Here is a 24,352-nt window from a genome sequence, read left to right as displayed (position 1 = left end):
CAGGGTCAGGGACAGACACGGGGTCAGGGACAGCGGCACACACAGACACAGGGTCAGGGTCAGGGTCAGGTCTCCGCCTCACGGCCGGGCCGCCCCACCCTGCCCGCCCCCAGCACCGCCCAGGCCCGAGCGTCCGGCGGCACCGCGCGAGGGGAGCCCGCGGAGCCGGGGAGGGCGGAGAAGGTACGGGAACCGCCCGGCCAGGCCGGGGGAGGCGGAAAAAGCGCCTCAGGGGGACCCCCAGGGCCTCAGGGGGACCTCCAGCACCTCAAGGGTGCCTCAGTGCCTCAGGGGACTCCCCGCGCCTCAGGGGTCCCTCAGCACCTCAGGAACTCCTGTGCCTCAGGGGAACCTCCCGCGCCTCAGGGGGTCCCTCCGCTCCTCGCAGGGCTCTCCAGCGCCTCAGAGGGACCTCAGATGCCCCAAGGGAACACTCGTCTGCCTCTGGGCTTGCCCCGTGCCTCAGAGGAAGCCCCCGCACCTCAGGGGTCCCTCAGTGCCTCAGGGGTCCCTCAGGGGTGCACCTCAGGGGAGTCCCAGCGTCTGAGGGGCTCCCACGCCTCGGGGCACACTCCCCTCGGCAGCTCAGGGGGTCCCTCCGCTCCTCACAGGGCTCCCCAGCACCTCAGGGGGACCCTCCTTTGTCTCTGGGGTTTCCCCCGTGCCTCGAGGGTCCCTCAGTGCCTCAGGGACAGCCCGCGCCTCAGCACGCGGCTCCTCCCGCCCCTCAGGGAGTCCCTCCGGAGCCATCCCTCCGCTCTTCACAGGGCTCCCCAGTGCCTCAGGGGAAGCCCCCGCACCTCAGGGGGACCCCAAGTGCCTCAGGGGGACCCTCCTCTGCCTCTGGGGCTTCCTCTGCTCTTCAGAGGGACCCTGGTGCCTCAGGGGGGTCACTGCCCTCCCACGCCTCAGGGGTCCCCCAGCACCTCAGGGGTCCCTCGGTGTTTCAGGGGTCCCTCGGTGTTTCAGGGGTCCCTCGGTGTCTCAGGGGTCCCTCGGTGTCTCAGGGGTCCCCCAGCACCTCAGGGGTCCCTCAGTGTCTCAGGGGTCCCTCGGTGTCTCAGGGGTCCCCCAGCACCTCAGGGGTCCCTCAGTGTCTCAGGGGTCCCTCAGTGTCTCAGGGGTCCCTCGGTGTCTCAGGGGTCCCCCAGCACCTCAGGGGTCCCTCAGTGTCTCAGGGGTCCCTCGGTGTCTCCGGGGTCTCCTGCACTTCAGCCCCACCGCCTCTTCCCCCATGCCTCAGGGGGACCCCCAGCCCCTCAGAGGTGCCTCAGCCCCCAGCGCCTCAGGGACCCCCAGTGCCTCATGGCGGCATCAGGCGCTGCTGTGCGAGGGGCAGGACCTGGCCTCATATGGGGCCCAGCCACTCAAAAAAAACCCCCAGAGACACCCCCAAAACAGACTTTTAACCCCATCTTTGGAGCCATGGCATCTTTTAGGGGCTGTGATGCCTCACATCTCCGACATCAGGCATGAGGGGCAGGGCTGGGGGGGTGCAGGGCTGAGGGGGCAAAGTCTCGCAAGGATGGGGTTTCCTGAGGGTGAGGGTTGGTTTTTCCCATTTAATATTAATTTCCTGGTATTTGGTGATAAAGTGGCTGCCAAGTGGTTGAGCATTGGAGTTCCAGGGCACCTTCTGTCCCCTCCAGCCCAGGTAAGATACTGATCCTGAAGTCTTGTACCTGAACAGCCAGGCTGGACTGAATCATCTCAGTCTAGGTGATGTTTCCTCTGCAGTAAATCAATATTAAGTGTGGTATGGTTTAGAAAACATGCTTTCTTCTGTCTTTGTTTCACTTAAATCAGCTCTATTTAGCTAATAACCTCACATCGTAATAACACCTTTGTCTGCCTTGATTGCACTCCAGTCCTGCTCGCAGTGCCTGGGTAAAAAAAGCTACTTTGCTAAAATATTTAACACATTAAAAATTTTGCAGGTGTGTATTTGTTTAAATATACTTTTATAGCCGTAATCTGTCCTCATTACTAATTGAAGCGCTAAATTTGGCATAAAAGCTGTCACCACGTTCCAATCAACATGTCTTAATGACTGCCAACAAATGGAAATGAGGCTTCCATGGGAAAAAAGCACAAAAGGTACAAATGCAGAACAGGGTTGGATCAGCTGAGTTAATAAAAGCCCGCTGCTGGCTGCATTAGGTCAGGATTTAAATCAACCCCCAGTGTTTGTGCTGTTATTTTAATTGTTACTGGGAATATTGACTGGCTGTGGACTCTGGCTACCTGTTGGTGGTGTTTCCTGTCATTAACATCCCCTGTTAGTAACGAGATGTGGAGATCTCCCAGTGAGTCATTTTTCAAACCAGTAAATGCGTGCCTTGTTAATTCCAGCTAATGGAAGTTTTTAATCAGGGTGTCAGGTGGTGCTAAATCAAGCTTCTCACCCGAGTGCGAAATGTGGAATGTCCACATTATTGCCTGTATCAATCAGCTCCCCGTTCCTGTAAAAAGAATATTTTCCTCTTCAATCCAGGCTTGTCTAACAGACTTTCACTGAAACAATTTGGACTTCTCTCTTTTTTTCCCCCCCCCTTTTTTTTCTGTCCTTTCAAGGTGTCCCAGAAGACTCATTCCTTTATTCCAGCCAACACTGATGTTAGTGCTTTTCCTGCTTACCCTTGCTAAAATATTACCTACTATTGGCAGGCCTCCAGTTCTTTCACATTCCCCCTTCACAGTTTTTAATGGTTGTGGGAATTAACATTTGTGGTTTGGAATATGAGAAATGCATTTTGAAGTGACTGACACCAAGTGCAGTCGTGGCCCTGAATTTCAAAGACTATCGATCGTTTGCCAGTGAACGGGGAGTTTTTGTGCTCTGCAGACTCAGTGCCATGGAGTATCCTTGGCTTGCTTTGCTTTAGCTGTCCTGGCTGGCAGTTAGCTTTCAGACCTGAATAACCTGAAGAATCTCATTCTTAGTTTAAGAAATATGAAAAAGAGCAAAAACTGTTTTTTCCTGGGTGTCTCATATCTTCTTTATTTTTCAGCGTTTAGTTACAAGTGGAAGGCAGGTCTTTGAAATACAGGATGGCTACTCAGCAGCTAGTCAGGCAAAAGAAGAAGTCCTCTAAGGTAAAACCTTTAATTATGATGGTACTGACAACCTTAGCTCTCCGTTTGGGACCTGGCACGCCCGTGCCTGTGGAGGGAGGTGGGAACACTTTCTGCTGTCTGCACTGTTCTTAGTTGGATTATTTCCAATTCAGTGAGAAACAGTGTGGGGCTCTGCCGTGGTTTGACTCAATAAATGTGGGCTCATTAGGTGTGCACTGAGCTTTATTAGCAGGAAGAACAGCAATAAACTAATAAAAGAACTTAATTTAGTGTGGTGCCCGCTGCATTGTTCATGTCGACATCACACAGTGTGTATTTGCAGTAGCTCCAGGTGCAGCCATGTGCTGTTTACAGCCCGGAGTTAAAATCACTCTGAAACCTGGGGGTGTGCAGCGCTGGCAGCTCAGGCTGCTGTCAGAGCTCCCAGACAGCTGTGGCAGCAGCCTTTGGTACAGCAGTGAGTGCCACACCAGCCCTGGCACTTGGGTGACTCTGCAATTACAACAACACACTTCTTTCTGGGGGTGGTTGTCTGGTGAGTGCCAGCATTGGTGCAGTGGAAGGGGTGAGAATGTGATAAAGGGGAAGGTATGTCCAGCCAGTGCAGTCTGCACCTGAATAATGATCTGTTGATCACTATCCTAAAAACATTTAATCCCACCCACCTTAGGCACGATTCTTCCCTGTGCAGCTTAAAAGACCAGAGAAATGTTAGAATTACATTTTTAAGTTACCCTCTCTCCACCTGCTGTGAGTTGTTTCTAAATACAGTCCCTGTTTTCACTGCAGTGGTGCTATTTTGGCCTTGCCCTCCTCTTGCAGGAAGCAGTGCTGTTCCCTGATGCCATGACCACGGAGCCGCAGTCCCTGGTGCTGGTGAAGAGGCTCCTGGCCACCTCCGTGTCCTGTATCACCTACATGAGGGGGCTGTTCCCAGAGAGCTCCTACGGAACCCGCTACTTAGATGGTAACACCGTTTGTGCTGCATTCTTATTTCTGCTCACTCTCTTTTACCTGTAATCTGCTTCAAGTGTTGGCTTCTGGCTGCACATGTCTGAGTTCAGTTTGTTAGGGAGTTGACCACAGGCCTTCTCAAGTCTGGGTGGAGACAGTGCTTCTGAGAGAGAGCATGGAAGACAACCTAGAACTCCTGGCTTTTCTGTCAGTGTTTCACTTGGTTTGAAGTCATTCCTTGGCATTACCAGCCCTATGAGTGAGTGACACAGGAGAGTGACTTAAAAATCAGAATTTAAAAAAAAATTAACTCTGATTATTGTGTTTTATTTTCCTTTGGATTTTTGAGCCCTCAAGGTTCACACTGAGATTCTCTTGTGAGATTGAAAGTGCATTTTCCACCTTGAATGCCTGGAAACACAGTAGAAGGAGCTGTGTGGAAAATCTTAACAGAAGTAGTTTATTCCGAGCACAGTCATTTACCTCGTACGGATGTTGGCCGAGTCTGAATGCAGAAGGGAAAGTGTTGTTAGGGAATGGTGGGATAGGATGGAGTGGAGAAGAGGAGGGAGGAGAGGATGAAGCTACTGGTGCTTTGAAATTGAGCTGTAACTTCAGCTCTTCTTCCGGGAGAGCCCTCAGAGCTGAGGAAAGCTCTGACATTTGCAGACGCAGCAATGAGCTTGTGTCAGCCCACCTGGGACTCAGTGGAAACCCAACATTTCCGCTCAGGAAGGACCTCCAGATAAAGCACTTTATCCAAAAAAGGGGGGGTGACTGGCTTAGTTTCAGTGTTTGCCCAGGAGCCGTGATAAGGTTTATAACTACGTGCTAAATCTGGTTTTGCAGACCTATGTCTAAAAATTCTCCGCGAAGATAAAAGCTGTCTGGGATCATTGCAGATAGTCAAGTGGTAAGTGAGTAACAGTGAAACCAAGACAAGATTGTGCTGAGCATGGAGACATCTGCCCCTGCATTCTTCTTCTTCCTGAATTGGAAAACATCGTGCCCGGTGCCAGGGGAGCTCCCACTGCTGCGGGGGGTGCTTGGCCCTGCCTAAGCAGGACAGAATTAGCTGACCCAGATCATGTGAGTTCAAGGTCTGTGGAAGTGTTGGCTGCAGTGAGGTCATGGTCAGGCCCCAGAGCACACGCAGCAGTGGAGGTACAGAGAGAGGGTTAAGACAGTCATGAGGTCGATCCTGTTGTTGTTTAGTCTTTTCTGGTTTCACTTTGATAGGGATTCTTGCACTTGTTTTTCAGTATGTGCAGTATTTTTTTTCCTATAAGTACCCCCCAGGTTTTCTTCAAGATGTGTTCAGGAGTTGGCACGTTCCCAGCAAGCAGAAAAACTGACTTTGATGTGCTAAGGAGATACCTCGCTGCACATCCTTTCACTCCAAGAGCAAATATCTGGCTATTGCTACTTCAAATAATATTTACTGCTTTGAGAAAATCCATTGCTGTAAACTGTGCATCAGATAACAAAGATTTACAAGACCATACGTGTTCAGATTCAGCCAAGCTCTGTACAAGGCTGATGGGAAAAGAGCCATCAGAGCTCTGGCTGGGGAGCTGGAACAGAGCACTGAGCAGGGAGCCACTTTGGCCTCCAATCCTTGTCTTTGTCAGGATTGAAGTGGGCTCTGGTCTGACAGGATAATACCCCAGAAGTGTAAACAGTGCACAAATGCAGAAGGAAGGACAGTGCCTTCAGGGCTGACCTGAAAAGGACTGTGCAAGCCCCAAATGTTGTTAGTTGTGTTGTCCTAATCCCAGGAAAAAATGCCCTTTAACCCGTATCTAATGAGCGTGTGTTTACAGATCAGGAGATAAATACTGCTGGTTAGTATTAACATGTTTTTTCCCTGGCAGGATTCAAGGTTGTTTTGATGCTTTGGAGAAGCAGTATGTAAGTTTTTCTTCACATTTTTTACTGGAGTTTTCTATTTCTTCGTAAAGTATGGACAAAACTATCTTTCCGTTTCTGCTGTATTTCTGTTACAGTCTCTCGTGCACACAACACATTTATGGCCACAGGACAGGGGGGAGACCCTGCCCTGAGTATGAGATTTGGGATTTTATGCCTTGAGCCCAAATATTGACCACTGTTGCTGTCTAGGCTCATCTGTCCATGGTGTGGGAACTAATTTGCAGCTTGCAATGGATTTCCCTCAGTTCTGTGCTCTACATTTGTGTTCTCTGATGTCTGATAGAGGCACTGCCAGGCAGAGATGAGGTCTTGATCTCCTGCCCTGTTTTCTTGACAGAGGTTCTGTGCTTCTGCTTTCCTTCATCTCCTTTCCCCTTCTGCTCTCCTTCATCTCCTTTCCCCTTCTGCTCATCTTCTCTAACCCTCCTGGCTTTTTTCTTGGGTTCAGAATTTACTGCTTTTTTTGGGAAAGTAATTCATCCAGTGAGGTGTGCAACTGGTTCCAGGACAAAACCAGTAGCAAGAAATCATATTCCTTGCTGATTCTCACATAAAAACTGCTCTGCACAGGAAAAAGCACCAGCTGCTGTCATCTCTGTCAGCAGTGTTCATCAGCACAGCTCCTCCAGCTCGGATGGAGTGCTGGTGGTTGTGGCACTGATGATCTGATGGGCTCTCAGACCTCAGTACAACTGTCAGTGTGCACAGGATAATTCACAACGTTGTGAACGCAGTGTAGTGCTTGCTGACAGCTCTAGGAGGTCCTTTGCTATTTATGAGACATAAATTAATTGTTGTTTGACAAGGATTAGGGAAAAGCTGAGGTATTTAATGGGTATTTTCAGATTGTTTTCAAGAGCAGTCCCATGTACGTTTCCTTGCTGTAGCATAAATACCTTTGGAGAGCTTCACAGAGGAGAGCAAATATTAGTCTTCAGTGGGGATAGGTGCTCTTGCAAAAGGGTTTTAAATCAGCACAGCCTTTGGGGATTTGTTTAAAAGGAGCCCCATGGGAGCAGGCTGAGCATGGAGCTGTTTTTTGGGGAACTGCAAGTAAAGCCAGACAAACTGGCCACTAGGTGTTGCTGATGCCGTGCTGGGAAGAATCTGCAAAACGGGTTTTAACTCCTCGTTCGTTGAGTGTATCTATTCCTTTGCCCTGTGTAGGCAGTTAGGTTTTGATAGGACTTGCTTTTCTTTGCCCGCTGAGGTTAGATTTTCATTATGTGTTTTGTTTTACTTTTCCCTCCTCAGCTGCGCATCGCTGTCCTTGCAGTAAGTAGATGAATACAAAGTAGTTTTCTTTCCCTTCCCCTGCTTGAAAGAGATACAGAGTCAAGGCTGTGTCAAACCATTTGTGCCCTTTTTAAGGAGAAGCCAGAATGTGTATGATTTTTAATAGAGCTATGACCTTTATCAAATATGGTAAATGTGAAGTTCAAGGCTGCATGGGGATGTTTTTCTCAGCATGTCACACTCCTGACTGAGGCCTCACATGCATCCTTAGACTCTGAGAAGCACTTTCATGTGATTCCTATCATGGAAGCTCCTCTTCGTTTCCCCCTGCAGAAGTGTCCTTGTTAATCTGATCCTGGACACACCACACACTGGTGGTTCCAAGACAGCCATTGGCCCTGGCCCTCTGTAAAGCTGCAGGAGCTTTGCTTTGCATCTACTCTGTGCATCATCTGAGCAGTTAAATCTCAGTCAGTAATTCCCTGTGAGGGCTGGAATGGGAATTAGCCTCATTCCTCCACAATTGCACATCAGTTGTCTTCTACCTGTCTTTGAAGTGGTAAGTATTGCCTGCTGATAGAGGAAAGCTGTTTCTCAGCCATTCCTTTCTCTGATCCCAGGCTAAAGATAGTCCAGTCTCTGCTGTAAACTGAAAATATCATTGTTAGTCACTGGTTCAAGTTGTCCCGGGGAGAATGCCCTCACTGTGCTTTCTTGTAACAGATTTACACCAATCCCAAGGAACCGGAGGTAAGAAAGAGTCTTAATTAATCTTTGAGGCAACTGCAGCCATGGGTGAGTAGATCTGTATTCAGAGTGGAGTCGTGGGCTGAAGTTCCACCCTGACGTAGCTGCTCGGTGACCTCGTTTCTGTCCCTGTGCCTTCACTCCAGAGTGCCAGCTCAGTGAGCTGGATGGGGATCAAACACCAGGCACCAGGCTGTGGGCCCACCAGGGCCTCAGGCAGGGGTGTCAGCAGGCAACTAGTGGCCATGTTTGCCCTTTTGGTTTAGTTTCCCAAAGAGAAAAAATGAGAAGTTCAAAATAATTCATTTACGAACCAGCTTTTCAACAGCCCTGGTGAAAAGAGCTGTGTTGTCGTGCAGAGAGGTGTAGGGCAGAAGTCAGGAATCCCTTCAGACCTGGATGGATGTGCTGTGTACTGCCTGTCCTTGTCCTTTTGGTGTTCCCTGTTGTGTTTCTGTTTTGTTACATCTGTCTGGGCCATAGAGACTGGGGGGTGTGATCCCTAGTGAGGGTCTGCATCCGTGCTGGAGATCGGAGAACAGCTGTAGCCTCTTTGTACCTGAACCTGGTTCCAGTTCTGCTGTGTGTCACCTCAGCATCTGGGGACAGAGCAGGAGTTTAGTTGTGCCAAGGCTAGGATTTGTAAGGAAGGCTCAGACTTAAAAGCACAGCTGAGCTCCTACTAATCGACCTCGTTGTCTCCGGAAAAAGTGAATTATAGGCATGGAATTGGTATACAATAGATCCTTTCTCCTGGGGGGGAAGCTGTCTGTTTTTCCTAATTGTTTTATTCTTTAATCCTTTTAAATGGAAAATCATTTTGTTTTTTTGTCTCCCTCAAAAAAAACCTCTGAGACTGGTAAAATTCAGCAACTGTTTCCCATGCAATATTGTTTGAATTTCCTTATGGGAAGAGTCCTCCAGACCTTTGTGTCCCTACAGAGCACTGGGCCAGGCTTCCTTATGACACTGATCACCCGTGCAGCTCCCAGTTTTCCTTAACAGGAGGGTTGGCTGGTCCTGGAGCCTCACTAGAGACTGAGGCTGGGGAGTCAGGCCCACAGAGGAAGTGGAAGGAGGAAGCAGGAAGTTTGTAATTTTGTTGTGATTCTTTCAGTGCTAGGTGAGATGTGGTTGTTAAGAAAACTTGCCAAAGCCCGTGCAAGCAATAATGGAGTTAAAGTTGCCATCATGTCATTAAGTTAATGCTGTGCCCTGGCAGAGAGTGTGAAAGGACTCTGCCGAGCTCAGGACGCATCTTTACACTTGTTACTCAAAGTGACCCATTTTTGCTTTTCCCCTCTCTTGTTACCTCTCTAGGTAGTGACTGAACTGTACGAATTCAAATTCAAGTATAAAAAGAAGGTGCCACAGATGGACATCAGCAGGTAAAGGTTTGGGTTGGTTTCTTAGGGTTACACTGAAAACTGGTTATGAAGCATTAAAAAGCCACACTTTATGATTGCCCAGAGAAGCTGTGGACTCCCCATCCCTGGAAGTGTCCAAGGCCAGGTTGGATAAACTTGGAGCAACCTGGTCTAGTGGAAGGTGTCCCTGCTAATGGCAGAGGGTGGGAGGAGCTGAGCTTTAAGGTCCCTTCCAACCCAAACCATCCTGTGGTTCTGGGGTTCGAGCATGTCCAAGTTGCTGAGCAGCTGTAAATACCCTCAGAGCTGAGGATGTTCACCCTGCAGGATACGACCTGCTGGGAGGATGAGTCGAAATGAGGTTATGTAGCATCATGAGGCCCTCAAAGGGCACCCGAGCTGAGCTCAGGGCAGTTGGTAGCAGTGGTGCCTCATCAGGGGGGTGATGCAGAAACCAGCACAGTTCCTGAGCTTGCTGCTGTCTCAACTGATTCTTCCATTTTTACCACACAGCCTTGTGCTTTCAAAAGGTTTGATCCCTTTTTTTCCCCATGATCCTGCACCCAGGGTTTTTTCCCTTGGACATTTGCATACATGTCTTCTGCTTGAGCAGCCCTGCGTGGGTGACCCGAGAGAACTTTCGCTTATGATGCCTGAGTTGATGGTGCAAAACGTGTGGCAGGAAGCAGCAGCTTTTTTGCCTCTTTTTGGCACTCTCTGTTAGATATTTAAAGCTGTGCTTAGTAGGCCACAATCCTGTGGAGTTTCAAATAAATACTATCAAAGGCCGTTGGCTGCAACAAAAGCAAAAAAAGGAAAAAAATAATTGACCTGTTTTCAGTTTATTCTGCAGTTGCCATTGGTGAAATTTTTGGGCCTGGAAACCTGCCTGTACAGCAAGAGAGCTCTGTCTTGTGTGCTCCTCAGGAAGCTTCTCCGCTGCACTCCTGGAGTCTGCCTTTAGCTGCTCTCTCTCAAAACACATCCAAATAATTTCTAGTATAAGGCAAAATGATCTTCTATTGGCAGAATCTGAATTATCTCAGTGTGGAGTGTCCTGCTGGCTGTCCCCTCTGTTTCTGCTCTGAAGCTCCATTGTCCTCACTACACTGAGGGGAAGAGGAGATTTGGGATTTGAAAGATAATAGATGGCCCTTGAGTACTTTGGGTTTTAATCAACCTTACTCATTAGTTCCCAGAGATAAGGACAGTCCTCAAATGGAGCTTGCCATCCCTCGGAGTCCATCTTGCTGGCCAGGCAATCTTGGTGTTATGTTTGTATTGTGCTCTGAGGCTCCAGAGCCCAGGGCACCAGATTCCTGGGCTCTGCTGTGCTTCCTCAGGGACTGGCAGTGCCCTGGCAGGCTCCTGCATGTCCCTGCAGTCCTTAGTAATCCAGTGTTCTGGCACGGACCAGGGAATTGTGTCATCTTTGCTGTCAGCTCCCTCGGCTGATAACACTGCCTTTTACACCTGCAGTGCTTGCTGTCATGTGCAAACTTGGAGTTAATAATTCCAGGAGAGAGGTTTTGTGGGTTTGCATCATCACATCCGAGGGATAAGGGGAAATGTTCCCCTAAATGGTCTTTGCTTTATTTTATATGGATTTTAGAGGAATTCTTACCATAGATCCCAGTCCTTCCAAGGTTTGGTTCCTTCTGCTTCTTGACACACTCCTGCATCAAATTCACAGTGTTATTCCTGTATTGAATCAGTCCTTGACCTGTTAATTCCTATGGAAGTCTCATTTCTTTTTTTCTTGTGATCTTTCCCCTTGCCATTTCTGATCTGCTAATCCCACAGCTTGTAAAGGTGATGGATATTCCACCTTAGGCACTGCCAGCATTTCCCTCTCACTTGCTGTACATTCCCGAACATACAGGATTTAATCTAAGACCACAGTGCACATCTAATACCTCAGAGTTTTGCTGTTGGCAATTCAGAGTCTGCCAGACCGTCCCCTGCATCTGTCAGCAGTTTGACTTGATGATCTTAGAGGTCTTTTCCAACCTAAATGATCCTATGATTCCATACTCTGGGAAGTCAAGCCACTATGTTTTCATGACAAGCCAAGAAGCTTCAACTGGAAGGGGGAATCTGTCTTAATGAAGCTTTTCTTTGCTGTGGTTCTGTCAGATTCAGCCCTGGGACCCTCTGCTCTCTTGGGTCACTCCCTGCTTTTGAAGCGGTTTGGGGGGATTGCCTTAGGAGCCATACAACCTGTGTATGGGGCCACCCACCCGTGTCAGGGGTCTTCCCAAAGATGTAGTGAAGGAACCACGTAGTTTTATGGCCCCTTCTCATTGAAAGTTAGGGAAGTTCAGGTCCCTTAGTCACATAGTGATTCATCTGGGCCATCTAAAGTTGGTTATCTCATCTACCTCTATAGTCAAGAGAAACAAACTCCTCCAGATTGCGATTCATCCCACTCGTGTCACCCGTGGGTCTCAGTCTAGACTGTTTGCTTAGCCCAGCCAGCTGACATTTGGATGGCTGAAGGAGGGGAGAGGAATGCCCCTTCGTCACTGCTGAAAAATGTGCTTCTGAGCTCGTTTTTCTTGCATGGAATTGAGGGAGAACATGCGATTCGCCTCTCTTCAAACTGCAAAATGGGCTTGAAAATAGCCCCTGTGATGAATCGGCTTTAGATTGGATTCTCAGCTCATTCCTCTCATTCCTGAAATTGCTTAGGTGAAAGGCACTTGTTTTATGGGCCTTTGATCCAATTTAATCATGTTCAAACAAGTGACTCATGACATTTGTATAATGGGGTCTGTTGCCCCAGCTCCAAAGTCTGTTCAAATGCCAAGCCTTTGAGCCCAGAGCCGGTGTTCTGAGGATGCCACCCCATCCCTGGAGCCTGTTTCACTTCCCTGTTTAGCTGGAAATGACATAAAGACATTGTAGCTTTGTCACCAGTGGTTTCAGACGAGTCAGTGGGTGCTCTGTATGTGTAATTAGATCGTGAATATTCATGACTGAGGATAACAAATCTGTTATTCTTCTTCTGGTTGTAGCAACCACAGGGAGTTTGTGACTGGGCTGTGCAGCGAGGACATCAAACAGGCCAGCAGGCTCCTGCTCCGTAAGCTCTACCTGCTCATGCAGAACCTGGGGCCACTGCCCAATGACATCACCCTCACCATGAAACTCCTCTACTACAACGATGGTAGGTGGGGCAAAATTCCCTTTCCATCAGTTTCTGTAAGAAACGAGCCTTGTAAAGTAATTGAAGCACAAAAAGTCGAGATGGGAGCTCTTGGCTGATAACGGTGAGAAATGGTGTAACACAGTAAGCCTTTCTGAGGCACAGGGATGGCAGCTGCTTTTTGGGAAAGGTGTCCATGTAAGAGGTACAGCCATGCAGTGTGAAAGGAAGACATCCCTCTTCCCTGGGTTTTTTTTTGGGGGGGGTTGTTTTTTTAAGGAACAGGCGCTGTCAGGTTCTGCTCCAGAAGCTGAGCACTTAAATGGTATCTCAGCATCCTAAAGTCATTCTTTCTCTGAGCTCCCTGATAACATTTGCTCAGCTCATTTTCCCCTTTGCATTCTCTCCCTTCCTCCTGAAAAAACCCAGAATATTTTTAGTAGTCAATGTTACTTGAGGCTGGTTCACACTTGTTATTTCTGAATCAGATTTGGGAGAGCTGGAACGCAGTTTCTCTGACCCCAGTGGGTTCCCTCTCCCTGTGCAGTCACTCCCAAAGATTACCAGCCCCCCGGCTTTAAGGAAGATGCCAGCCCTGGTGACCTGTTGTTTGGAGGGGATCCTGTCAACCTGAGAGTGGGCTCAGTCTCCACCGACTTCCACCTCATGAAAGTGAGAGTGATGACTGAGAAGAAGAGGGTGAGGAAGGCTCACAGCAAGCTGATCCAGAAGAGAAGCCCTACTGAGATCTCCCACCAAGGGTTAGACTGTGAGGAGGAGGAAGAGGAGGGGAGCACCAAGGTATAGAAATAGCTCTGTTCGGTTCTCACTGCAGGAACGGAGTTTATTTAGCAAAACCCTCCTTAAAATAAACATTTTGGGGTTTATGGATTCACCAGCTGGCCATATTTTTTAGACTATGCTATTAAAACAACACATCACTTGCTTTACAGAATCACCCTCTCCCTGTCAGCGTAGATTCAAGTGAGCATGAAGGGAACAAAAATAACACCCCCCCAGGCAGGAAAGTGGAAGCACCTTCTTTGTGCCTTCAAGATACAGGTAAATGTCCAGTTTTGAAACTAAAGGGGCTTCTGCTCCTGACTGTGTCCCAGCATAATATTTAGGTTTTCTCACTCACGTTGAAATGGATAAACCGAGTTTGTTTGAATTTTGTGTCAGATCAGCCTGAACTGTACTGAAGGTCCTGTGTAGGCTTGGTTTGTTAACAGAAACATTTAATTTTGTATCAGTATCTTTCCACCTCTTTATCTCAGCAGTTTCTTTCAGATATGGAGGAAATGCTCAGATCATCAAAACTGTGTTACATTATCTCCATGTTCACCAAAGCTCTTTAGCTGTTACAGTTTGGTTTTTGCTAATAACTTCCATACATGAAAATGCATGAAAGAAAAGCCTCTCCTCTCCCTTCAAGTATCCCAGCCTCTGATACACCACGCTGTGTTTGACCTTTGAGGCTCTGGGATATAGCCTGTGGAACAATACCATCTAGTGACAAAATGGTAAATAGCATTCCTGGGATGGCCGGGCAGCAGGATAAAGCAGCTTCTCTGCCTGTGGAGTCACCTTGGCAGGTCTTTCTCCTGCGGGTTCTCCAACGACTAATAACAGCTCATCCTGCCACCTTTGGCACTCTGGGCATATGAACAGGATCCTCCTCCTCTAACAGTTGCCTGTTCTCATGAAACTGAGGCGCTTTGGAGGCCCCCTCAAATTTTATTGAAACTGTCTAAAAGGTTAATAATTAGTACCCAGGGAAGATCTCCCCTCCTTTCCCCCACCCCTCACACTTAGAGCACATGCTCTAACTTTGTTGCATAAGCTTTGTTTTCTTAGAAACCAGGTTAAAATGCAGTTTAAGTATAATTGATAGAGGTGCTGCAAGCTGATGTGATGCACGTTCAGATGACACTTAATTCTGACACCTTTCTGGGAATAAACTGCCAGTGCTGGCCGTTCCTGGGAGCAAAGGTTACACAATTTCATGGAATTTTGCCCCAGTGGTTTAGTCAGGCTTCTGGATTGTTGTTTTTTTTTTTTTCTCCAGTTAAACTCTTTAAGCTAATTTTGCTTTGCTGTTTGGATTGCAGGTAGAAAGAAGAAGGCAGGAATAAAAGAGACAGGCACAATGCCTTGCCCAAGGGCATCCCAGCAGGTGAGGAAACTTTAGTGGTTCCAAGATATAGCAGGCATGGTGGAATTCATTGCCAGGGGTCATTGTGTCATTGAGGATGCCACGAGCTTCACTGACATTAGTAGATTTATGGTGCAGGATCACAATACATAGAGGCTACAGAGTGTTGGGCCAGAGGGATATAAATATGAAGTGGGAAGAAGCTTTCCATGATCAGCTTATTTCATACATCCAGTACCAGAAATGGGTTCTGCTCCCTGGAGTTGGCACCTGTGAATTACAACACAGACTAAACCCATCCCTGTCCCAGCCACGCTGCTTTACCTGTGTGTGGGTTTGGGTGAAGGATCTGAAGTCACCACCCTATTTTAGGTTTGTCTGTTGCCCTACATGGTCTTCACCTCTCCTGTCTTGCTTCCGGACTGTCTTTACCTGTGAGTCACAAGTACTTACTGAATCCTATCCCTTTTTGGCTACCTCTCTGAGATAGGAAGAATTATCCCCTGGGGGTACTGGTCTCTCTTTTGGTGGTTGTTGGGGCAACCCAAAGAACTGGGGTAGACCAGACATGTCATCTTAGATAAGTGATGTGAAGTTAATCCCGTCCTGAGGGCTGCCCAGGCCAAACCCTGAGTCACAATCAGAGCCCGAATTCATTGGCATGTGCAGAGGTTTTCTCAGTGACAGGGCAAATCTCTGAATGCCACCAGCCTTGCTGCTTGATCCTTCTCCCATTCAAATTAGTTGAGAATCATGTGAGCTTGAATGGTCAGAAACTGCATCTTTACAGGGTAAGTTAACGAGAGTAGGAAATTGCTACTAAAATTTTCCCCGCCTCTGTTGAAAAGAATCCCGGGGTGTCTAACCCAGACAGCAACTGCAGACTGCACTCACCGTGTCATTCTAAAGGCATCTGCGAGGTATTTGCCTTGACTCGGGATCTTAGAAATGAACTTCTCTGCCTAGGCTGGTATTTTTCAAACTTTAACCACATTTTTTTTTCGCGTCACATCCTCCGGTTTCCTTCTCATCATTGTTTATTCTCTCGTCTGTGTGAAAACAGGAGCCTTTTTTGTTTGTAGCTCATGGTTGTCCCACTGATTCATGCTCTGACCTTCTTTTGGGGCTGTCACGATGGTAAGCAGAGGACCAGACACTTCTCTCTCTCACTCTCAGCATGTGAATTTCATTAAAATTCGGTAGCAGGAGTGAGAGTGTCTGAAGGTGGTGGAAACAGCATTAGTTGCTGAAAAATGGAAGAATCACTTTATCCATCATATGCTTCCAAAGACTTTAAAAAAAAATTAATCCCAAGCCCTCTGCCTGGTAGATTCTGCGTGGGAGAGGGTTTTCTTAATGTATTCTTTGATACTATTTTTAAAACCTCATTACTTCGAAGCTGGCTAATATTTCACTGGGTTTAGGGAAAAACAAAGTCAAGGCAGTAGTTAGAATCATCACTGTAAAACCTGTGCTAATAAAAATTTGACACTCTTTTCCATATGAGAGGGACTTTCCCTTCTTTTCTGAAGGAAGTGGTTAAAACAAATGACCATTGTGTATTCCACTTGAATCAGGAAGCCAAGCTGATGAGTGAAGTTTGTCTTAAAAAACGAGGAGAAGCTTGGCTGGATGGGAAGTCTGAGTTAGGTGTTATCTGACAGGGTCAAGTACAGGTAAGATGGGTTGGAACAGACTTGTTGGGCTGCGAGTGTGAACACCTTGTTGCTGTTCAGACACTATTAATAGTGTTTTCCAGCTGTTGGGTTGGGCTGTGAATGCCAAAATTTTCCGAACTCACCAAAACAATTTGGAGTGTCCCAGAAATAGCTGTCAGCACAAGGGTTTGATATTCAAGAAGTTCTGAGTTCGAAACCGTTACCCACAGTCACAAGTTGCTTCTGGAAATGTGGGTGAGCACATTTCTGCCCTTCATCTGGAGTGAATCCTTCTGATTCCTTGGTTACCAAAAATAAAAACTGTGCTGTTGGAATTGAGTTTATTGGTCACTATCTTCCTGACCTATAGCTCTTCAGGAAAACCAGGAATGAAAGTATTAAAGGCTTATTTTTATCTAATCGACATGGGAGAGGCGGAGGATGCGGATCTGCCAAAAGAGGAGCAGCTCTTCCTGCCCAGTGAGAACTGGAACTGGACTTTGGGAATGGCCACGGAGAGGCTCTGACAGGGCTTTGCAGATTGGGGAAAAATTTCCATGTACTCCACTGGCTTGTTATCTGCAATCTCATGATTGATGATCCTCGAGATCAAATGAGAGATTGCCCTTTTCCAGCAGAGCATCTCTGTGCTTAATCATCCAGAGTTAGGCACCAGCATGTAAATTAGCCCACCTCTGCTGGCTTCAAGAGTGATTGCATCAGCCAAGGATTTGTCCCCCCGTGTTATGTTTGTGCATCTTCCTACTTTTCATTGGAATTCTAGGAGTTGGGAAGAGTTGGGGAAAATAGGGAATTGCTGCCCATTGGTTTAACTTGTAGAAATCTGCTGATGAGAGTGAGGTCCTGCACTGACTTGGAATAACTTCTTGAGTTCTTCAGCAAACTCCTTTATCCTCTTGTGAATCCTTTAATGTTCTTGTCCTGAAAATTGGGTTTGGTCAGCTTTGTCTTCATGTAAGCAAACATGCTGCAGTGGAATGAGTTTGGAAGGAAACAGAACTAGAAGATGAGTAAAATCTGACCATGTGAACGCCTCTGCAGGCTTTTATCTCCCATCAGGAAGCTGTGGGCTGAAGTTCTGGGGTGGTCCTTGGAGCACAGCGAGGCAGCCGTGCAGGGAGCCTTGGATCGCCCTGCGCCGGAGCTGGGAATGGTGTGGCTGGATCAGCACAGCACAAGGCAGCTCTGCCTCCCAAGTTTCTGGCTTCATTAGCTACCACCAGACACTGCTCCTGCTGCTACACTGGCCGTGCTTACAGACTGCTGTGGGACATGAGGAACGTGCTGACACTTGGCATTGTGTGGACAGAGCAGTTGGGATCAGTGCTAGCTCAGGGGTGTGCTCGGGAATTCTCTGCCTGCTGGAGCCCTGCTCCTGCCATGTGGATCAGCTCTGCTAACGGGAGCTGTCTGCACTGGGATGTCTGGGGAGACATTCATACCTAAGGGTTGTAAATCAGTGCTGGTTTAGCCCTCAGAGGACAGTCTGTCTGGCCTCCAGCTGCTGCTCCTTGGCTACCTGGCCATGGCCTCTTTCTCCAAGGGTCTATGGCAGTGATGGAAGCCAGCATGGAAACAGAGTTTCATGGATGACACAGTAATACCTATTGTGTTTGCCAAGGATCAGTATCCTGTTGGTGCCCAGGCTCATGGTTACCCTGATGGAGACCTTAGAGACCCTTCCAGGGCCTAGAGGGGCTCCAGGAGAGCTGGAGAGGGACTTGGGACAAGGAATGGAGGGACAGCACATAGGGAATGGCTTCCCACTACCAGAGGGCAGGGATAGATGGGATACTGGGAAGAAATCCTACCCTGGGAGGGTGGGGAGGCCCTGACCCAGGTTGCCCAGAGAAGCTGTGGCTGCCCCTGGATCCCTGGAAGTGTCCAAGGCCAGGTTGGACGGGCCTTGGAGCAACCTGGGCTAGTGGAAGGTGTCCCTGCCCATGGCAGGGGGTGGAATGGATAAGCTTTAAGGTCCCTTCCCACCCAACCCATTCCACGATTCCTGTGCCTTGCTGAGCTGCCGTGTCCTACACAGCTTCTGGCTGGAAGTGAAGGTCAGCACAAGTGGGTTCAATTGCAAATAACAGCTTGGAGATCAAGACCTTTGTTGTCTGATCTTTCCCAGGCAAAGCACGTCCAAAAGTGCCATGACAGGAGACAGTTGAAGGGTGAGACCTGCCATGTGCACAGCAATAGTGAAACATTTTTCTGTGGCAATGTCATTATCTTGAACTTTTGCAGAAAAGAAAAAAAAAAGCAAGGTTTATCTCTAACTGTCCATCAAGAGCTGTATCTGATGAGAAGTTCCCAGAACATTTTCTCCTCTAAACCAGCTGAAGCTACACAGACCCAAGCAGTGAAGAGAGAAAGATTCAGAGATGAGCTTGCCTCTCCTTCCTGTGAGCTCAGGCCATTCTGGGAGGAGTGAGACAGGGAGGTCAGGAAATTCCTGGCTTCTCTCAGTTCACGTCAGATCCTCAGCTGTATCTTGGGGCCATTCATCCCTTCCATGAGTTATCCCTGTCTAGTGTGCAGGAAACAGTTTCCTAGTGATCTCTGAGTGCAGAGGTGAGGCCCATCACCCCACAGATCCGGGGAGGTTTAACCCTTGCGCCCTCGGATTCCCTGACAGCTCCCCCGGGGACATCCCTGGGAAGACGTGGCGCTTCCGTGCTGGCTGCCATTCCATATATTCATACTAGCAGCCAGACCCTCTGGAGAAATCCACATAAATTAAGGTTGGACAGATCTAATATCCCAGGAGGGACTGTTGGGTAGCAACCTAGTAGGCAGAAGGAGTGTCCATGGCCTTTCTCTTCCTCAGTGGAGAATTCCAGTGCTGGAGTCATACAGGGAAGTGGGTTGGATTGTGATCCAGCAATCAGAATGTCCATCATGGAAGACTACAGTGTGATTGAGGGCCCTGGAAGAGATTAGTAGGAGAGATAGTGATAATTTAGTCTTTCAGCAGGTATTTTTTAAGCATTTTTTTTAATACTCTGGAAAAATCTGTTCATTAGTCCTTTAAAAGCTACAAGACACACGAGGTGCAGAGCGGGCTGTGAGACAAAGAGATGGAGCTGAATGGCAAAGGTTTGAGAGTGAGCTGAGGCAAAGGCAGGGGCCTGGTGGGAGTCACTGGTGTGTTGACGTGGCTTCCTGGGCACAGAAACGTGGCCGGTTTCCGCAGCAGCGCCACAACGAGGCCCACCCGTGTCAGCTGGCTGTCCTGCTAACCAGCAGGAGCGTCCCCCACGGGTACAGAGATGAAAATCAGGAGTAGTTCCACTGATGTCAGTGTGACCACGTTACTGGAAACTGATGGGATCACAGTGCTGAGCCCACAGAGCCGCCTCCGCAAAGCCAGCGAGGTCGGGAGGGGATCCGGAGACTGGAGTGTCCAACCAACCTGCTCAAAGCACAGGAGGGGAACAGGGCTCACGGGGCCTTGTCCACTCCAAGGATGAAGGCTCCACAACCTCCCTGGACAACTTGTGCCAGTCTTTGGTTGCTCTCATGGTAAAAAAGTAAAAAGTTCATCCTTATTTTTAAATAAAATTTCTTGTATTTCCCTGGAAGTGTCCATGGCCAAGTTGGACGGGGCTTGGAGAAACCTGGGCTAGTTGAAGGTGTCCCTGCCCACGGCAGGGGTTGGGACTGGATGAGCTTTAAGGTCCCTTCCCACCCAAACCAGTCTGTGATTCCATGATTCTGTGATTCAGTTTGTGTCCATCTCCTGTCCTTTCACTGACACTGTGATGTGTCCTGTGAACTTTGATTTTCACTGTGCTTGGGGAGCATGGAGCAGCCAGCTGTCAGGGAGCAGGTGGGAATTACTGCCCTCACCAGCCCACACCTCAGCTCTTAGGGGATCAATTTAAAGAGTCACTGGCTTGATTTTTGAAGTGTCAGGAGTTTGCTGTGCTGTTGAGTCAGTGGTAGCTGCAGTTGAAATCACGGGATGCCTCAGGCACTGGGTCACTGTCATTCTGGTGAGAGTCCCCTGCACAAACTGTGTGTTGCCCTCACACCTGAGGGTCACTCTGCCTTTTTTCAGCAGTTAAATCTTGTATCTCAGTCCTCATTCTTCCAGCTTGCTCGATGGAACTGCACTTCTTTTGACATGAATGTGCTTCTGAATTTGTCAGGGTAGTTACAAGGTACCAAACAAAACCCTCCGTGTCCCGGACAAAGGGAACATTTCTGAGGGCAGAAAATTTGCCAAGTGCCAAACCTCAGCATGGGGCAGGCTGGGGACAAAGAGGGACACAGCCGAATGCTCTTGTGCAATTTTAGCTGCTCTGCATAAGGATGCCCTGGGAAGCAAAAACCACGTCAGGACAGGAGAGCTGTAAATTTGCCTCGATTTATGCTGGGAATTTTCGGCTGGAATACTTGGGGACACTGGGGATTGCAAACCGGGTCCTGATTGTGTCTATCTAAGAATAGCAGTGTGGCTGTGGTCTGCTCATGCTGTTTGGTCCACCAGTCTGCCTTGGGAAGGCTTTAATCTAAGTCTAATCTATTTTTAGCCTGATATCTCCTCCAGACAATGCGCAGCTGTCCTGAGCTCTATGCCAGAAATTAGTAACACTTGTATGATTCACAAGTGAGCTGCGGTTCTACAGAAGAATTCCTACTGCAAAGTGTTACTTTTGTACACGTACTGTAAAACAGGAGATTCAAAGCCACTGTGTGTTCGTGGTATGACCCAGACCCTGAACTCCTCCTGGGACTCAGAGTCAGGAGGTCATGGATCTGTTCCTGCGTTTGCTACTTGATCTGGACTTGTCCCACCTGTCAGCATGGTCCCTGTGCAGGGTGGGCGTGCAAGAGCCTGCACCTTGTCCTACCTGCTTTTACAGCAGCTGGCTCATCCCTGGAGCTGGGGTTGTGTAAGAGGAAAAGCAGCCTTTCTGCAGTGCAGGCTCTGCCATCGGTTATTCAACTCAAGCATCCCAGTGCATGGGAAAAATTAGAACTAATCAACTTCTGGAGGCTTTGATTGTATGTTTAGTCAATGGGAGGGATTTCCTGCTTCTCACCACACCGTTGAAGAGGTTTACTTTCTGGTTCAAGTCAAATAAACATACATAGAATCTGACTTAATCTCATTTAGAGCGATGTTTCTGACGAAGAAGCTGGAGTGTTTGGTTAAGGATGGGAGCTGAAGTTGGACATGGGGTCTGTTCCTGGCTCTGAGTTCCTCCATGAACTTGTAGCTGGGCAGGGACAGGCCAGGGCATGTTGTCTTTGGTGAAATACCTCTCCCTGTTGACATCTGATTCACTCAGTAGATGAACAGTGCTTGTCTAGAGCCCTCGATGGCTTCCATGGATGTTTTCAGTCCTCATCACAGGTTCCTGTGAGGTGCTCGTGCTGCCTGTGGTCAAGGGCAGGAAAACTGGGGAGAGTTGGAGTGTGGGCAGCTGCTCGTGGCCTCAAAAGTATCCCATCTGTGCAGAAAATTTGGGAGGAACGGCAAAGGGGTCAAATCTTCATGGAGGAGCTGTCTGGGGAAGATCTGTTCCTCAGTAGAGGAAATAAAAGCACCAGGTCTTGCTAATGCTGTTCAGCCTAAAATAGGAGAGCTGCCTCATCCAGGTGACTGGGGCTGGGAGACTGGGAATCATCACCCTGCTTTGTTGTGTGGCCAGCAGGACAGGGACAAACCCTGCAGCTGTGTTAGCACTGCAGAGGCTCTGGATGCAGCATTTCCTCCTCTGGGCCCTTTCTTTCAAGAAAAGGAAGCAGACAGGTTAAAACCATGCCAGGGAGGGGAAATGAAATATCTCCCTAAAATGCCCTTTGGAGCAGCTGGATATCAGGTGAGGAGCTGCAGCACAGATCCACTCATCCCCCTGTCCCTGGGCAGCGTCGGGAGCTCTGTCAGCCTGAGTGTGTGCAGGATGAGGGAGAACCTGCCCAGCCCACTTTGGCACATTCTTGTTTTCTCTGTTTTTAAGGAAAGGAAATTGTACTTTTTGCATTAAGCAACATTGTGTTGCTCATCATGAAGAGGAGGGAAGAGGGGAAGAAAAACAATTTGAAACAGTCTAGAGAGGCGAAGGGGGGTTGCTTCAAAGTCTTGCTGTTAATCCCTAATCAGAGCTGTTTCACACATTAGAGAGCCCATTGCTATGCAGAGATTGCCGAAGCCTCAAGGTCAGAGGGAAAGCAAGCCCTGGTGACGTGAGTGGGGAATTCTATAATGACCACATCTTGTAATCTGAAGACCTTGTGCTCATCCCCACGATTCATCCTGGAATAGCTCTTCATTAACTCCTTGTGCTTGCCCTGCCTCAGTTTCAGGATTCCTCATGTTTTGCAGTGACACTGGAGGGAGGGACTCCTGCTCTGGCGCAGGAATTTGGTTAGCACTCCTTTCCCTCTCCATTCACCTCGCTGTCATCCAAGTGAACTTTGTTTTGGAGGCGAAGCTCTGTGCTATGGTGTGTCCCTTCAGCTCAGCTCCAGTGAGAGAGGTCACATTGCCAGACTGTGCTTCGTCCCTTCTGGGTGGGCAACAACACACGTTGCTCTCAGCGGCTCCAGATTATTATTGTAAAAATGCAAATATGTGACATGATAAGGAGGAGGATAAGTGAGTTTGTCCCCTGGCACAGCCAACACTTCAGCTGTCGTCCTGGCTGTCCATCTCCCTGTGGTCTGTCTGAAGTGCCTGTTCCATTGACTCATTTATATTCTCACATAGACTTATCTGTGTTTTTTAACCTCTTGGTTTGTAGGCTCAGAAGATTCTTGGGGGAGGTTTGTGTCTTTCTAGAGGGAAGTTAAGCCTTCTGGAAAAAAGCTTGCTTGGCTTAGTTATTTTTCACAAAGTCACAGGTAGTTTCAAAGTCTGAGATCGATCAGCTTGTGCTGAATTCCCTGATGTACAGAGGGACTGTGTGTCTCCTCCTTACAGGCTGTGACCACAGATTTGACCTAAGTGCCCCCCTTCTTTTCCATATGCTCTGATTACCTGAGGTTGGTGGAAAAGCCAGTGCCCTATCAGCTATTATACTCCTCAAAGACCTCCTCGCTGCTGCTATTTTCTGTTGGCAGTGAGAAGATGGGTCCTGTTCGTGTGCCACCAAACCCATTCCCTGTGCCTGAAGCTGAACCTGTTGTTTGCACAACTCTCACAGTCCCACCAGTTCCATCTAGTACTCCAGTTTTGATTCCTTGCCTAATTGCTTTTCTGGAGAACAGGATCACACTGAGCCAAGCCAAGAGGATCCAGGCACACACATGGCAGTTTTGAAAGCTTTACTTTTTGACTCATGTAGCAGGAGCCTGCTCCGTGAGAATGATCCCTGTTTCTGATGGTTCTTGCAGATAAACCTCCTGAACCTTGCCTTTAGCCAGGAAGAGGTAACAGGACCTGAGAAGAAAAGGAAGGTCAGTGAACCAGAGAAGCTGCCTCTGAACAGCAGGAAATTATGTTCATTCTGACACAGAATACATTTTGGAAGGTGTGAGTTTGCACTGTCATCTGACTGGTGCAGACCTTTCCTTCTCCCAGTGTTTAACCCTTCCACGTGCCCTGTGTATTTGTGAATGTTTGTCTCATGAAAACTCTGGATTGCAGAGAGACAACAAGCCCCATAATTGTCATGACATTGTCAACAACCAGCCCTTGTTTGATGTTCTAACGTTGAGGATTTATAATTCTGTACCAGTGGTGTCTGTGTGCTTCTTTCTGCCTCCTTCCCTCACACCTCCCACCTCTCACTGGCTAAATTCCCTCCTCTGGGGCTGGTGTGTCCTGTGCCACTCTGTCACCCATGTTGAATGGCACTATTTCAAGATGAACTCTGAGGTGTCAGTGCCAGAGAGCACCAAGTCTCATGATCCACTAGATTGTGCTTAACTCCATCCTATCTGCTGTTTCCGGGGCATAGATTTTTATTTCAAAGAAGGGGTGTTATCTATATTGAGCAAAGAGATAAACCAATCTATACACATTTTCTGCTGGTGCTGGATGGTTTTTTTTCTAACTCTGCAAGTAGTGTTGCCATGGCTGTATTATCAGCTCATTTCTAAACCA

At 48.2% G+C, this 24,352-nt stretch overlaps 1 protein-coding gene across 6 annotated transcripts; it reads left to right on the top strand.

Annotated features, from left to right (window-relative positions):
- Positions 1-90: 90 nt before the first annotated feature.
- On the top strand, positions 91-23,980 carry HORMAD2 (HORMA domain containing 2). Of its 6 annotated transcripts, none has more exons than XM_017837504.1 (14): positions 107-183; positions 1,596-1,654; positions 3,012-3,096; positions 3,901-4,045; positions 4,882-4,945; positions 5,907-5,943; positions 7,219-7,239; positions 7,924-7,950; positions 9,268-9,335; positions 12,332-12,483; positions 13,010-13,263; positions 13,416-13,524; positions 14,574-14,638; positions 23,641-23,980. In XM_017837504.1, exons 3-14 carry the CDS (start codon positions 3,052-3,054, stop codon positions 23,755-23,757), a joined length of 1,104 nt encoding a protein of 367 aa, XP_017692993.1. In that variant the 5' UTR covers positions 107-183; positions 1,596-1,654; positions 3,012-3,051; the 3' UTR covers positions 23,758-23,980. The 6 variants fall into 6 exon arrangements, with proteins under 6 accessions (XP_017692992.1, XP_017692990.1, XP_017692993.1 ...); XM_017837500.1 differs by having other exon boundaries at positions 3,868-4,045; XM_017837503.1 differs by lacking the exon at positions 1,596-1,654 and having other exon boundaries at positions 91-183.
- Positions 23,981-24,352: the final 372 nt, after the last annotated feature.

The sequence above is a fragment of the Lepidothrix coronata genome, unplaced genomic scaffold, assembly GCF_001604755.1.
Source record: "Lepidothrix coronata isolate B3197 unplaced genomic scaffold, Lepidothrix_coronata-1.0 Scaffold305, whole genome shotgun sequence".
Lineage (NCBI taxonomy): Eukaryota > Metazoa > Chordata > Aves > Passeriformes > Pipridae > Lepidothrix > Lepidothrix coronata.
This window is presented reverse-complemented; position numbering and strand designations above follow the sequence as displayed.